The 16,285-nt window shown below is 38.1% G+C and overlaps 1 protein-coding gene across 3 annotated transcripts in view; it reads left to right on the top strand.

Annotated features, from left to right (window-relative positions):
- The window catches only part of Axn (protein axin), a 293,900-nt gene that overhangs the window by 127,106 nt on the left and 150,509 nt on the right, over nt 1–16,285 (top strand). For all 3 annotated transcript variants that reach the window (XM_067150025.2, XM_067150027.2, XM_067150026.2), the window contains exon 3: nt 13,222–13,383. In XM_067150025.2, coding sequence (XP_067006126.1) covers nt 13,222–13,383 — 162 coding nt within the window. The remainder of the gene's footprint in view (nt 1–13,221; nt 13,384–16,285) is intronic.

A 16,285-nucleotide genomic window follows, 5' to 3' on the forward strand; every position in this document is an offset into this window, starting at 1 on the left:
GTGAGAAATAGTAATCGATCATCAGGCAGATAATATGCCCCAACATTATTAACAAGATTTAAAAAGTTTCCATTAATATGTCTGCACAATTAAATTTAGAAGGGTTGAGAAATGCAAGAATGATCTATGGGTTAAAAAAAAAAAAAAGCTCCTATGGAGCCATATTGAAAAATTAATAAAACAACAAGACCCAAATATGTGCCATAATTGACTGGTACTTACAATAATAAATAGTAATCTTATGGCCTCAGTTATTGAGTGCAGCCATTTTGATTTCATACCATCTACTGTAGACTGGCTGCATGTTTATTTTAGTGCTCCATTTTACTTTTCTAGATAGCTGAGAAATGGATCTCTGTTGAGCGATCTGTGGCTAATTTTCAGTTTAACGTTTTTGGATAAACACCAAATGTGTCACCAGAGATCTTTTACATGCCTGCCTCTTATGACCTGAAATGTCAAATTGACTTCTTCCTTTCCTTTAAAAAATCTAACCGCCTCATTCGGGTATGAACCCTAATCTTGGTATCAAAAGGCCGACGTTTTACCACTCATCTGCTGATAGAAGCTGAAAGCATCTTCTTTTTTCTCAGTTGCGTGGGGTCAGCACTTAATGTCAATTTGGTCGGTTTTATGGCTGCGTGCCATTCCTGATGCTAACCCTATGTGTAGGGATGTAATCACTATTGTATGTTTCTGTAGTGGTTGGTAGTGTGGTATGTTGTGTACAGATTAAGAGATGTAGACTGAGATGAACACAGAAACCCCGTCTCCTAGTTGGAGGAATTAACAATACAGAATTAAAATATGGGAACCTGGAGCCCTTTGAAACAAAGACCACTACACCGACTGTTCACCCAAGGAGCTGGATGGAGGGAAGCTGATTAAAATTTAAAATTAAAGATTGCAAAATGGGGCTGATAAGGAGAGGGCTTATCCATTTGAAGATGATAGTGTATGAAGTTTAATAAAAAAAAGAAGGAAGCCATACTTTTCAGTGTTCACTCAGTTGCAATATGAAGATGTGGAAATTGTCTTTGTACTTTTCTATTGCACCTTGTCTGGCTCTGTGACTAAATGGTTAGCGTGCTGGCATTTGGTCACAGGCGTCTCGGGTTCGATTTCTGGTAGGGTCGGGAATTTTAACCATAATTGGTTAATTCTGCTGGCATGGGGGCTGAGTGTATGTGTTGTCTTCATTATCATTTTATCCTCGTCACAAAGCGTAGGTCGCCTACAGAAGTCAAATCGAAAGACCTGCATCTGGCGAGCCAAACTTGTGCTGGACACTCCCAGCACTAAAAGCCATATGCCATTTCATTTTTTCATTGCTTCCTCTTCTGATACTGGCCTGTCCTTGTGATTATCCTACAGTGTGTTCCTAAATTGTGGTTCATGGTTTTGGTTATTGTAGTCACATCCAGACAGCAGAGATTACCAGAAGAATCGGATTGACCTGGCAGACTTCAATAAACTCGGCTACATCCTCTGTAAATCAAACTTCTGTATAAACCTCAAAAGGAATGTTTACAGTATGTGCATTCGACCAGTTGCATCCTACTTAGTAAACCATGGGCAATGGCTGAGTGGCCTAGCAAGTGGTCCTGAGAGCTGTGATACCAGTTGCTGTGGAATAGGAGTGAGAACCTCTGTCATATTCTGAGTTGTGGCTCTCCTTGTTCTCTGGTGGCTAGGACTGTTCAATCAAAACAATATAACTAAGATATAATCCCTATTACAATATAGTAACATAAACTGCAACAAAATGAAGACTGCTTAACGTACCTACAATGAGGATCAGTTACTTAGGCAGGAACTAGATCCTAACCCATCGGAGGAGAGATCCTCATTGGGACTACATGTAAATAGGGTAGCATCCTACTTCACAGTACGTACCAAGCTTAGAAAATTTGAAGAAAGCCTTCAACCTTTGGGAATAATGGAGTCTCAGTTCGATTGGACAGACCCGGGACTCCTTGGAAACAATTGGCAAAAGAAATGGAATTTGATGAGTGTTAATTAACATTAATGGGGCTTAGGGAAGAAAGAAAGAAAGTAGAACTGGCTGAGTCAGGAAAGACTATTTGTGTGGATTCGTTAGGTGTTAATGATGATCAGGTAAGAGGAGATACCAAGGAAGAAATTATAAGATGTTCTTAACAGGTTTTAAAAGGGGAAGGGCAGAGTGAAGTTTCTGTTAGGCATATAACGAGTGAATGATGCGAAGAATTAGCGGTGGGAGAAATTAGAACAAAATTTATCTCAGTGTATCCACCATGTGATGGAGTAGATGAGGATGAAGTAGACAAGTTTTATGTAGAGCTGAGTGACCATTGTAATCTGGGCCAGCAGCAAGGACAGGATAGTGCTAATGGTTGATTTCAATGCTAGAATTGGAAAATTGAACTGAAAGCTATGAGAAGGTGATAGGTAAATGTGGGGAAGATACAGAAGCAAACAGGAATAGAAAGTGTGTTCTGGAAATCAATCAGTCAATCAATCTGCATTTAGGGGCGTCACTTGGTTAACAGAGTCCCTATCAATCGTTTACCTAGCCTTCTTGTAAATGATTTTGAGGAAGTTGGAAGTACATTATATCGAACATCTCCCTTGGTAAATTATTCCAGTCCCTAATTCCTCTTCCTAAAAGCGACTATTTGTTGTATTTGTCCTTATACCAGAATGTGCTTTTGTTCAGAACCTCCCCAATTCGTTGATAGATATTGTTACCCTCCATAAGGATCTGATTACTCCTGAGCTCTAGCTGCATTTTAAGTATGGGTTTGTGTGTGCTCTATATTAATTCTTTACTGGGTATTTATTTTCCCTAGAGTAATTATCCCTAAATATCCTATCAACAGTTATTCTCAAGTTAGAACTTCTCTACTCCAATATCAGTTACCACTGACATGCATTTATGGCTGTTGCCCAGGTAGCAGATTCCCTATCAGTTGTGTATCTAGTCTTTTCCAAACAGATTTTAAGAAAGTTGCAGATTATCAACCATCTGCCATGGTAAATTATTCCAATCCTCACATCACCTTCCTAAAAAACTAGTATGTGCCCCAATTTGTCCTCTTGAATTCCAAATTTATCTTGATGTTTTGATGTTTCCTACTTTTAAATTCTCCATTCAAACTTATTTGTCTGTTAACAACATTCCACCCCATCTTTCTACTGATATACCACTTACTTGAGCAGCTCATCTCACTCCCAAGTTTTCCCAGCCTGAAGTTAGGAACATTCTCAAAACACTACTCTTTTATTAGAAATATCCCAGAACAAATAGTGGTTCTCTCTACTGGTTTTTTCCCCATTGCCAAAACAAGTAATCCTGGTAAGGGTCCCATACACTGGAACCGTACTCTAATTGGTGTCCTACATCCATCTTGACTACAATCTTTAAATGCCATCAGAACTATCTGCAACCTTTATTTACAACCTAGTTAACATGATTATCTCAATGATGATCTTTCCTCATATTAACACCTAGGTACTTACAGTGATCCCCATAAGGTACTTTTACCCCATTGTAATCTATCTTTAAATTAAAATATTTGAAATAAAATAAATTAATACAAATAATTAATCAAAATGTCCATAGTATGGGTGCCAGAGTTCACCAGATTGGATCCCTCAAATTTTAATAGAGCATGATAATTCTCTCTTCTGGGGTGTGCACATAAAGCTGCATACTGGTACATCTGCTTCAGACCTTTCCTAACCTTCTTAAAACGACTAAATAGGTAGGAACTGCACCTAGGTTCATCAGTAACTCCACTGATTCTGAATAATCTCCGTGCATGAACACCTCAACGACACACCAAAAGATACGTAAAATACACTCGCAAAATACTGCTGGAAGACTCCATATTTACACAGTTATCCAACAACAACTAAAACAACAACAACAACAACAACAACAACAGTGGGAAACGAAAAGCGGGGACCAAGCTTGCATATGCTTAATTCAATTAAAATTATCCACCTATTCAATACAATATGTTTGCAATGCAGATTTTTACATTGCAATATAAACTTCGGTACTAGTTTCAACCCTATTCGGAGTCATCATCAGCCAAAAGCATTCGATTATATAATTCAGTTATAGTGTCCTAAAACAATAGGCCTACATTTTAAAACAAAATATTATGGTTAAAATAAACTTAAAAGTTTATTTATTTGTTTATTTATTTATTTATTTATTTATTTATTTATTTATTTACTTGTTTGTTTGTTTGTTTGTTTGTTTGTTTGTTTATATAAAATAGTGTCTGCCTAGAATTTTGTCAAATCGCAGGCATTAGGTGTTACAGCTATCAAGTCCTCCATTATGCAACTTAAATGACACTTACTACAGTTCATGAAATGGGCTGTGGTTTGGTATTATTCACCACATTCACATAGCCTGGATGTGCTAGGAAAGCCCCACTTTACCATATTGATTCTTGATCTACCAATCCCAGTGCAAAGCCTGTTCAACGATTTCCAAGTAGACCAGTGTTCCTCATGTCCTGGAGGGAGATGTTCAGTTGGTATCATCCAACCAGCTAGTTGAGGATTTCTAGTTCTCCATAATCTTAACCTTGTGGATTGAGCAGATTCGTTTAGATCTTTGGTTGTATTCAGGAAATCCAGAAGTAACATCTATTATTATACAAATTTATTATTATACAACTTAAAAGTTAAATGATGGTATGGTACAGATAAAAACAAGTGTAATCTAGTGATATGGTGATGTGAAGTAGCTACAATAGAGTGCAGTGATTATTTCTCATGTAAGTTCCAAAAGTATGCTTGTTGTGTAACACTGAGTTGAGTGAACACACTTATGATAAAATAATCGCTTCAACACATGTTTTTTTAGATGTATTTCTGAGTCAAAATAGTCCAAAAGCAAATCTTTCTCGAAGATTCTGGTAATATTATGACCTCGTGAGACGCTGTTAAGTTATACACTGTTTCAAGGTATTGGCATATATGTGCCACTAGAGTAGAATTTTTGGTACTGAGAATTTTAAAATTTGTGTCTTTCACTTAAATTCTAACGGTAATGTGGCCTTGATGACAATAAAGTGAAGAGAAACAACATTCACTTGATGTGACAAATTAAAAACATATCATTGAATAAGTTTCAGTAGAAGTCTAATAAACTGAAGGCAAGCACTGCAAGTAGTAGTTGAATATATTATTGATAAGAGTGAAGTAGATTTCCCAGTTCATTGCGGAGCAATTGGACCTTGCGTGACACGTGTGCAGAGCGTGGCTGATAGTGAGCAACTGGTCAATTCACGCTCTGCACACTGTTTTTGTGCACGAGGCCTTTTTGTTGTAACTTTGTTGCCCCCTGATGCAGTTCAAATATATCTGTACACTGTTGACTCTCAATTACACTATTGTGTTATGTCAGAAACTATTGTGGTATAACTGTGATCATGTTCTTTATGATGGTTGCTCATGGCCGAGAAACTATTATATTTTAATGTAAGTTGCTAGTAAAGTTGAACCGTCTGATTCATAATCTGTAATGTGGATAATGAAAACCAAATTAAGAATTAAAAGGAATGTGACTAACAGGAACATTTAAGGCAAGTTTTTGATGACGAAAATAACTTACGTTACATGGCCTGCTTGACCTTCCCGTTTTTGCTGTCTCTGGAGTAGATCCCCTGATTGACGTGCTCTTGTAGTCTATATGTGTGACATGCTGTTAGGAGGAGGTGGAGTGGGGAAATGGAATGGGACTAGCGGGAGTGTGTGAGTAGTAACTGAAATTGAGTGTAGTAGTTGTGAATTCGTTTTTGCTGTCTGTGGAGTAGAGCCCCTGATTGATGAGCACCTGCAGTCGAAATGTGTGATGTGCTGTTAGGAGGGGATGGAGTGGGGAAATGGGGCAGGACTCGCGGGAGTGTGGGGGTTGTAACTGAAATTGAGTGTAGTTGTGAATTCTTCTGATCTTGTTTTTACTGTAAATAATCAGAATGAAAGTTTCTCATATTATGTTCTTTTTTTTTTTTTTCTTTTTCATTTATCTCATTTAAGTTAAGGGTTGGATTCTTGTCTTGATCCATACTAATATGAAAATTCTCTAAAATATTGCGTAGTGGACTTTTTGTTTAAGCTGTAGAATTGTTAGATCTTGATCTATTGTGGTATAACTATGATTATGGTCTTTATGATGGTTGCTCATGGCCGAGAAACGATTATGTTTTAAAGCACTGCGGTGTTCTGTATATCTGTATATCAAGAAATTCCTGCCAGTCTGTCCAGTGTAAGTTGATCTGCATCCCTGGCATTCCAGTTTATATATCCCAGAATTTGTGTATTTATTGCTATTTTTTACTGTGTGTGAGTTAAATATTTTTTCATTGGTGTCGCTGATTTTAAAAGCAATTCTTAGGAGGTTAGTGATTGTATGTATGTATGTATGTATGTATTATTATTATTATTATTATTATTATTATTATTATTATTATTATTATTATTATTATTATTATTATTATTACTATATATATATATATAATTCGCTGGGGCCATCAAGGACCACGTTAAGTCCTGTTGCATTTGACACTGAACTTGGCCTTCTTTAGAGCCCAAATTTCCCTCATTCTTTGTGAGTGGGCCTGCTTACGCTCCTCTGTCCAAGGGGCACCGTGTCTTCTCTTCGGTTGCTCGTCTCGGTTTAGCCCGTTCGTCAATATTTTCTTGCGGAAGAGATCTCTGTTAAGGGCGTCTTCAGCTGAGATATGTAGCATTTGCAGGTCTTCTTTGGTATTTCTAAACCAGGGAATTGTGGTTTTGGGGTTTGAATCAAAAAAGTGAAAGATTTCTTTAGTTAACTTTCTTCCGTCCATTCTTTTCAGATGACCGTAAAATCGTGCCCACCTTTTTCTGATTGTGTCAGTAATTTTCTCTATTTTGCTGTAGACTTCCTTGTTGGATCTCTTTTGATGGATTCCATTTCTGTACTTTGATCCCAAGATTCCCCTCACAATTTTGCGTTCTCTTTTCTCCAGTTCTTCAAGGAGTCCTTTGTTGGCATTTAGAGACAGGGTTTCGGCTGCATATAGAACTACTGGCTTCAGAACTGTTTCATAGTGACGTATCTTGGTGTTTTGGGAAAGGCATTTTTTGTTGTAGATTGTGCGGGATGTTTGGTAGGCTATTTCCAGTTTGCGTACTCCCTCCTGAAGTGCTTCTTTGTCCAGTCCATTTTTCATGATGATCTCACCCAGGTATTTGAATTTGTCTACTCGGGTGATGTCCCCGTATTTTGTATGGAGTTTTGGTGGAGCCTCTTTGATGTTAGTCATTACTTCTGTTTTCTCAAACGATATCTGCAAACTAGTTTGTTTGGCAATTTCCTTTAAAATTTCAACTTGAGCTCTAGCGGTTTCTATGTCGTTTGAGAGAACAGCAATATCATCGGCAAATGCTAAGCAGTCTGTTGCGATCCCCTTGGATTTGGTTCCTATTCTCAATGGACTGCAAGTTGGTTTCCTGTAATCTCACCCGCCAGGTTCTGATGATCTTTTCAAGAACACAGTTGAAGAGTATCTGGGATAGCCCATCACCTTGTCGGACTCCTGTTTTGATGTCAAAGGAATGCGAGAGACATCCGTGGAACTTCACCTTGGATTTTGTATCGGTCAGGGTGGCTCTAATTAATGCCAGCAGTTTCAAATCATCTCCAAATTCATTTAAGATGTTTAGCAGGACTTCCCGGTCAATGGAGTCGTACGCTTTCTTAAAGTCCACAAAGACAGACACATACTGCTTGAACCTTAGTGTACAATATCTGATGATCGTTTTGAGATTTTGTATCTGTTCAGCTGTTGAGCGACCTTTTCTGAACCCTCCTTGGTATTCACCTATTTGATGTTCGACTTGTGCTTCCAAACGCTCCAGGATGGCAAGTGATAGAATTTTGTGAGTCACGGGTAGCAAAGATATTCTTCTGTAGTTGTTGATGTTCTTCATGCTGCCTTTTTTGTGTAATGGATGGATCAAAGCTATTTTCCAATCTTCGGGTAGGGTCTCCTTGTTCCAAATTTCTTCTATTTGCTTTTGCAAGATATCAAGTGATTCATCTGGGGCATATTTCCATAGTTCTGCTACTACTGAGCCTTCCCCCGGCGCTTTGTTGTTTTTGAGACGGGCAATGTGGTGCTTGATTTCATCTCTGTCGGGTGGTCTGGAATCTGGGTACCTGAGTAAGGGTTCCTTGGTCTCAATGGCGCTTTGCGGTTTAGAGCAATTAAGTAAATTCTTGAAGTAATCTGCCAGAATGCTGCAATTTTCTTCATTTGACGTCGCCAGTGTGCCGTCCTTTCACTCAAAGCATAGAGATGGTGGTTTATAGCCAGTGAGTTTGCGTTTGAAGGCTCTGTAGTACTCTCTGCTTTCATTCTTCCTAAAGTTTTGTTCTATCTTTTCAATGAGAGATTTTTCGTATTTACGTTTCTCAGTTCTGAACACCGTAGCTGCTTGGGCACGTTGGGTTTTGTAGGTTTCCCAATCATTTTCTGATTTCGTAGAGTAGTACTGTTTCCACTCATTGAGTCTTTCTTGGAGGACTGATTCGCAGGTACCATTCCACCAGGCATGCTTTTTGCTTCTCTTGATTTCTGCAACGTCTTTGGCGGCCTCAACAAGGAGACTTTTGGCGTTGTTAAAGTCACAGTCATTTGGTCTAGCCTTCTCCTGGAACTCCTCGACCCTTTGCCGAAGTTTATCATTGTCGAAGCGTGTGATCTGTTTGGTTGTCTTCCTTGTGTTTGCGGGAATTGGTTTGAATTTGATAAGAGACATATAATGATCTGAGGCCACATTGATGCCTTTCTTTACCTTGACATTCATAATCTCATTGCTGTTATTATTATTATTATTATTATTATTATTATTATTATTATTATTATTATTATTATTATTATTATTATTATTATTATTATTATTATTATTATTATTATTATTATTATTATTATTATTATTATTAAATATGAATGTGGCAGATTTTTCCTTAGTTTTAGACTCTTTCATCAAAGTTGTTTCAGGTTTGTTTCTATGTTTACTAATGAACTTATTTATAAACTTTGTGCTAAATCCGTTGCTCACGGCTATTTTGCGAGTGGTCTTGTTTTCTTTCTTCACATTTTCTTTGAGAGCGCTCTCTAATGTGCTGTTACAGGCAGCTTTTCTGTGAGCTTCAGGATGTACTGAATTTTGTTCAATGGTGTTAGCAGTGTAAGTTGGTTTTCTGTAAATGGTAAATGCCAGGTTATTATTTCTACGGCGTGATACTGTTATGTCTAGATAATGAAGCAAACTGTTAATTTCAGTTTCTATCCCCACACTCCCGCAAGTCCCGCCCATTTCCCCACTCCACCTCCTCCGAACTGCACGTCACACATTTCGACTGCGGGAGCACGTCAGTTGAGAGCTGCACTCCGCAGTCAGCAAACACAGGAAGGGCAAGTGGGCCATGTTAACGTAAGTTATTTTCGTCATAAAATACTTGCTTTATATGTTCTTGTTAGTCACATTCTTTTTAATTCTTAATTTGGTTCTCATCCACATTACAGATTATGAATCAGACGGCTCAACTTCACTAGCAACTTACATAATGTTAGCCTCTGACTTAACATAATAATTGAGAATCAAGAGTGTACAGATATACTGCCTGACAAAAATGGTTAACCACCCAAAGGGAGTGGTCCAATATTATTCCATTTCGGTATACATGTGTGAGAAAATTATTAGATGTACAAGGATCTGTAATGTGTAGAATGCCCACCAGAGTCCATTCGAGATGACACTGTTCTGTTATTGGTAAGTTGTTACCAGTCAACTGCTGAGTCAGACAGTTATGTAAGACATGCAGAGAGGACTATGTATAGTACAAAGCGCCCGCGATGCCTCGCAGACATGTTAGACAGCCTATCCACCAATTGACAGCAATTGACAGAGGCTGCATTGTGGGACTGCATGAGGCTGGTTGGTCATATTGTGTAATTGCCAAGCATGTGGGCCATTCAGATGTCACAGTGGCCCGATGTTGGACTCATTAGATACATGGGGGGACCCAATCACGTATTGCAAGTTTGGGTCGACCAAGAAATACCACCCCAGGGGAGGACCGTCGTATGGTGCACCAAGGATTGCAGGATCCCATAACTTTGGGACCCCACCATCCGTGAACATGTACCGGATATTCTACAACTGTGAGTTGCCACACAGTGTCTCGACTTCATCCACCAGATCGGTCATTTGCCATTGACACTAGAACACCGACGCCTGCGTTTGGAGTGGTGCCTTGCCCAGGGGGCATGGCCAGAGGATGACTGGCGTCACATCATGCTCAGTGTTGAGTGCCGCTTCTCCACAACCTCCGATATCCATTGTGTGTGGGTTTGGTGGCGTCGAGGGCAGAGGGCAGATCCTGCCCATACTGTGGAAAGACACAGGCGTAATCCGTGGCATCATGGTGTTGGGAGCCATAGGATATGCGTTCAGGTCACCTCTAATAGTGCATTGCCATACTTTGACGGCACAGCGATACGTCACAGACATTCTGCATCCGCACGTCCTACCCCGTATGGCACAGCACCCTAGGACAGCGTTCCAACAAGTGTTCCAACATGCTGCCGTATGTCTATGGACTGCCTAGAGCATTTTGAGATCCTTCCATGGCCAGCAAGATCCCCGGATCTCCCCATCATTGAACACGTGTGGAATGACATTGGAAGGGGACTCCGTCCTAGTACCAACCTGCAGAATCTAGAGGGACAGTTGCAACATCTGTGGACGAACTTACCTCAGGAGAGGATTCAAAGGCTGTTCGACACCGTTCCATACCATGTAAGGGCATGCATTCTGGCTGGGGGGAAGGAGGGTGACACTACTGACATGGCGGCAACATTCCACCTGTAACTGCCAGCGGCCTTGTCTCTTTCATCCCACATTGTAATCAGTTCCATAAAGGCACATGGTCTTTCAGTATATGTAGTTTCATTCACTTTCAATTGCTCCTTCTGGGTGCTTAACTTTTTTTTGTCAGGCAGTGTATATTTGAACTGCATCAAGGAGCAATGAGGAATTTACAACAAAAAGGCCTCCAGCACAAAAACTTTTTTAACGACTATCATCTCATATTTTAATTTCATCATGATTTTTAAGAAAAACTTTTTTAACAAGCACTGTACACAATCGAGTGTCTAATGTTTTTAGATTATTATAATGTATTTTAGTGAGGATGAACCTATGTTTGGATTGAAACATGTCTAATTGAAAGCTCAACTTAACTAGATGTATATTATGTATTGTCTAGGAGGATAATTGCGCTTATTGCTGTCTACGACTTGACAACATTGGTAATCTTCTCTTGCACAGTTCATAATGGTGGACAATGAAACAAAAATCAAATCAACTTATAACCAGGCACCAAGTAATGAATAATAGCACACAGTAGATCATCATAGTCAAAGAACTGTATGCCGTCTAAAATAGTTTTCTGTTACTTGTCTGGGTATTGGAGGGAGACTGATATTCGCTGTGTGGACAAGCTGTTATATTCTCATCTGCTGGAATGTAGCATGTTCTTTCTTCACGAGCCGTTGTTTTGTTTCTAAATGTGAAACAATACCATGATTCTCGTGTTGTACACGAAGGTGATGGCACTGAATTTACACTTCATTCCCGAGTTCGGCACCAAAATATTGAGTAGGAGTAATATGGGGAGAATTAATGAGAACACACATCTCAGTCATATACACACCAATTCCCACTTTATTCCTGTTCATTTGTACATTGGTTCTAGCATAAAAATATAAACATATTAGACTGAATCAGTTATAAGTTCCAGTAGACAGCTTCCGTTCCTCCACATAAACAAGGCATTTTTTTTGCTACCGGAATAGCTTCATCTAAAGAAGATAGTTAAAGAAGTACAAATATCTTCAAAGGGATTATGCAACCTCTTAAAAACTCTACCCAAGCTTCCTGAAGCCATTGGTTAGCTGAAGAAAGTGTTGTACGGAATTATGTGTACTGCAGTAACAACAGTATCTTGTGAACAAGGATCCAGATTCGTTAACAGGATAAAAAGTAAGCAGAAACTTTCCCTGGTCATCACTGCACTGGGAGATGTAATGCAGCTGGCAGTAAATGGACCACCCTTACAAGACTTCAACCCTGGTGTAGCTATAAACAAGTGGTATTTCTCGTCTGTACTGCACCCTGCCAGTGGCGATGAGAACATATGTTTCAAATCCATTTAAGCAAGGCGCGAAGGGTAAGCCTGCAAAGTAATTTTTCATTTATTTTAATTAACATTATTTAATTTCCAGTTTGGTACAGTAAATGGCCCAAAAGAATGCAAAATGGTCTAATAATTAATAGAAAAATACAAAAGAATACATTTTGATTTATGCTCAATGCTAAATGAAATAATTTTCACCTCCATCCCCTGCCCTCACCCCTCGTGGACTCCTGGCCAAGTGAGAAATACCAACAATTTTTGAGGGCTAGTTATAGGGAGGTACATTCAGGGCAACAGCATAGGACAATGGAAACTGGACTGGAACATAAGTGTTGGATGAGGAATGGTGGAGAGACAGGACGAAGTGAGGAGACAACATATTTTCCCCCACCTATTGTCAGCTGGAAAGGGTGAAATGATGATGATGATGATGATTTTACAATATTTAAAGAGTATAGTAACAGGGTGGGTTAGGGATTGGTGATAAGAGTACAGGGAGCTGTAAATCACTTAAGTTGTTAAATTTTGTTAAATATTTGTCTCTTCCTTAATTTACATCATCAAGAGCTGAAAAATAACTGCACATTCATACTATGTCATTGAAAGTATGGAAGTTGTACAGCACATTTCGTGGTTGTATAGTTTGAAAGTATGAAATATGCTTTATTTATTATAGAGGACATAATTTTATTGCTAATATCTTGAAATGATTTTGGCACTTAGTCCCTTTGGAATTTCCAGTTTTAAGTTACATAACAAAAGTAAAATATTCCACAGAATAATTCATAAAGAAACTTACAAAACATTGAAGATTTTAGGTTTGTTTTGTGGTGACAATGATGGTACAATTTGTCTTCGAAGACCTTATATTGACAATTAACACCCCGTTTGTGTTAGTAGAATTGAGTGTTTGCTTGACTGGTATAATGTGGAGACATTAATTTAGTGTTGTTTTTTGTATATAGGTGGGGAGACAGATGTATTGGAGTATGGAGGCACCCAGTCACCAGCTCCAGGACCTGGGTACTCATCATGGGGTTCAGCACTCAGGTACAACAGAGGAGGCAGTTCTCCTGTCCTTACTCCACGGCGTTCCAGCCTGCCATTCAATCCTTCAAATGTAGCTGGTATGTATTACATAAATAGGATTAGTTGTAATAATCAGTATAGGATAAGTAGGGTGTCTCACGCATGCTTTTGGAACCCCTGTGTATTATCATCTGTGTCTCTGGATTATGAAATATGCATTGAAGTGGAGGAGAATGTTTGAAAATATCACATGTATATTAATGCTCCTTTACTGATCTGCCTAGAAGTTAACGATGCAGAGAGAAAAGCTCTGTTGTTATTCTGCTTTGACAGCCTCATTAGACCACTTCAGTCAATCTTCGATAAGTTTTCTTTCCAAATTGCCCAGTAGCTTTTTATTTGCTTTGATCTTTTCTGTTGTTCCTCATCTGTATATATCCTTTTCATTGCTTTTCAATGTATGTCGTTTGTTGTTATTTGGTTTAAATCTTATTTTCATGTTTTTCAGTTTCTTTGAATTTTCTGTTTTGTTTTGCAAGTTGTCCATAGTTATTTCTCGCTCTTCCATATCCTCTCTAATTTCCGTAATCTATCCTAAGTGTTGCTTCAGACTTCGGAATTTCTCTATAATTTTTCTTGGTAATTTGGTTTCTGGTGTCCTCATAATGTGACCAAATAAATCCTCTTCTTAGTATCTGTGATGGGTTCCAGTTTTCTGTACACCACTTCATTTGGCACTATCCACCGTTATTATTGTTATTGTTATTTAAAACTCTCAAATTTTCACCATAAATGACATGCAGAAGGAAGTCCTGTAGAAATTTCAGACGAATTGAGAAAATTAAAATCAAATGAATGAAAAAGTGCTGGGCAGATTGCAAGAACCAAACATTACAACCTTCAAAGAGAAAGTGGACATGGAACGACTCAAATGGTCAATAAAGTTAAAGCTTAAAAATAATAATAATAATAATAATAATAATAATAATAATAATAATAATAATAATAATAATAATAATAATAATATCAGATCCATGAGCAATTGGAAATATTCAGGTAGATAGATGGTCAGTGACTAGATTTAGGTATCTTGACTCCACAATTGGTGAGGAGGTGAAGAGGTCATTGCAAGGATAACTGCAGTCTGGATGAAATGGCAAACGATGAGTGGCGTCACTTGCAGCCAGAGGGGGGAAAAATAATCTCAAATCAAAAATCTTTGAACTGTATGGTTGCAAATGTTGGCCAAATATGACTGAGGCAGAACATCTACTTGGCATCATGGAGACGAAGATGGCAAGGTGGACAGTTGGTGTCACTAAACTGGATCACATCGATCGCCAATGAAATCCTCTGGGAAAGATTGGACATTGCACCAATTCAAGATGAAATGCATAAAAGCAGTCGACGATGGTTTTGGACATGTATTGGTCCTGTACTAAGGACAGGGCTAATACTATTGCAAAAATGGGTTACACATTAGGATTCATTGGTTGTAGACCACAGGGTTGATCCAAACAGCGATGGGCCACTACTCTTAAAGATCTGAAAAGTGTTAATCTCCAGCCTGACATGGCCCAGAAGAGAACAAAATGGAGACAACGAATCCATGTTGCAGACCCCGTCACGAGGAAGGACAAATGCTGAAGAAGAAGAAGAAGAAGAAGAAGAAGAAGAAGAAGAAGAAGAAGAAGAAGAAGAAGAAGAAGAAGAAGAAGAAGATTATTAATTGCTGAATTTTCTGACTCCAGGATCATACAGTTTTAATCTTATCTATTGAAACTCTAGCATACAGCAGTAAGCAATATCATTTTCTGGTAAAGTTTTGTTCTTTCACTAAAGAACCACTTTTTTTTTTTCATTTAGAATGTAGAAAACTTATACTGTAATTAAACCAGTTATTGTTACAGCAGGAAATGAGATGATTTTCATTGAATAGAATGCCTTTCACTGTTGATGTTGTACCATGCTGCTAGTAAATGTACTTTTGAATATGACATTCTGATGTTAACAGATGTGTTTGCTTTCTTTTGTTAGATGTGCTGCTCTGCCTTTCTGCAGATTTTATGAAATTTGTTCCCCTGGTTCAGTTCGTTCCCTGGATGTTCAAATCTCTAGTCATTTGGTGATTTTTCAAAAACTTTTATATCTTTTCTAAATGCAGGTTTTCCGTTATTGATATCTTAGCAAACATGATATTCCTTGAGGTATATCTATGTATATAAAATAAGAGTTTTGTCCGTACATTGCTCGGAATTTAGAAAGGACGGTATTTCTGTATTAGTTGTGTCCACAGTAACAAGGAAATGCATTTTTTAAATTTTCCGTAATTTATGTATGTATGTATGTATGTACACACATCACCAGAAAACGGCTGAAGAGAATTTCATGAAAATCTGTATGAAAAGTCGGGGAATATGTCGCTACAATCTAGGCCATAAATAATTTTATTCACGCTAAGTAAAATGGTAGTGTAGGGGAAGGCCTAAAAGTTAATTCTGAAATATTTATGTTATTAATGGTCCTATTTTGATGAAAATCAGTATGCCATGTTGAAAATAAGCTACTATAATCTAGGCCATAAATAATTTTATTCATGCCGAGTGAAATGTAGTTTAGGGGAAGGCCTAACATTGAATTCTCAAATATTTATGTTATTAGTGGTCGTGTCTTAATTAAAATAGGTAGACAAAGCCGGGGAATATGTCGCTACAATCTAGGCTATAAATAATTGTATTCACGCTGAGAAGAATGGTCATTTAGGGGAAGGCCTAAAATTTATTTCTCAAATATTTATGTTATTAGTGGTCCTATCTTAATGAAAATCGATATGCAAAGTCAGGGAGTAAGTCGCTGTAATTTAGGATATAAATAATTTTATTCACCCTAAGTGAAATGGTAGTTTAGGGGAAGGCCAAAAATTTAATTTGCAAATATTTGTTATTAGCGGTCGTATCGATAAATACTACGTAACTAAAGTTATATAGGATTAAATTTCCG

This window comes from Anabrus simplex, chromosome 6 (assembly GCF_040414725.1).
Source record: "Anabrus simplex isolate iqAnaSimp1 chromosome 6, ASM4041472v1, whole genome shotgun sequence".
NCBI classification, from domain to species: Eukaryota; Metazoa; Arthropoda; class Insecta; order Orthoptera; family Tettigoniidae; genus Anabrus; species Anabrus simplex.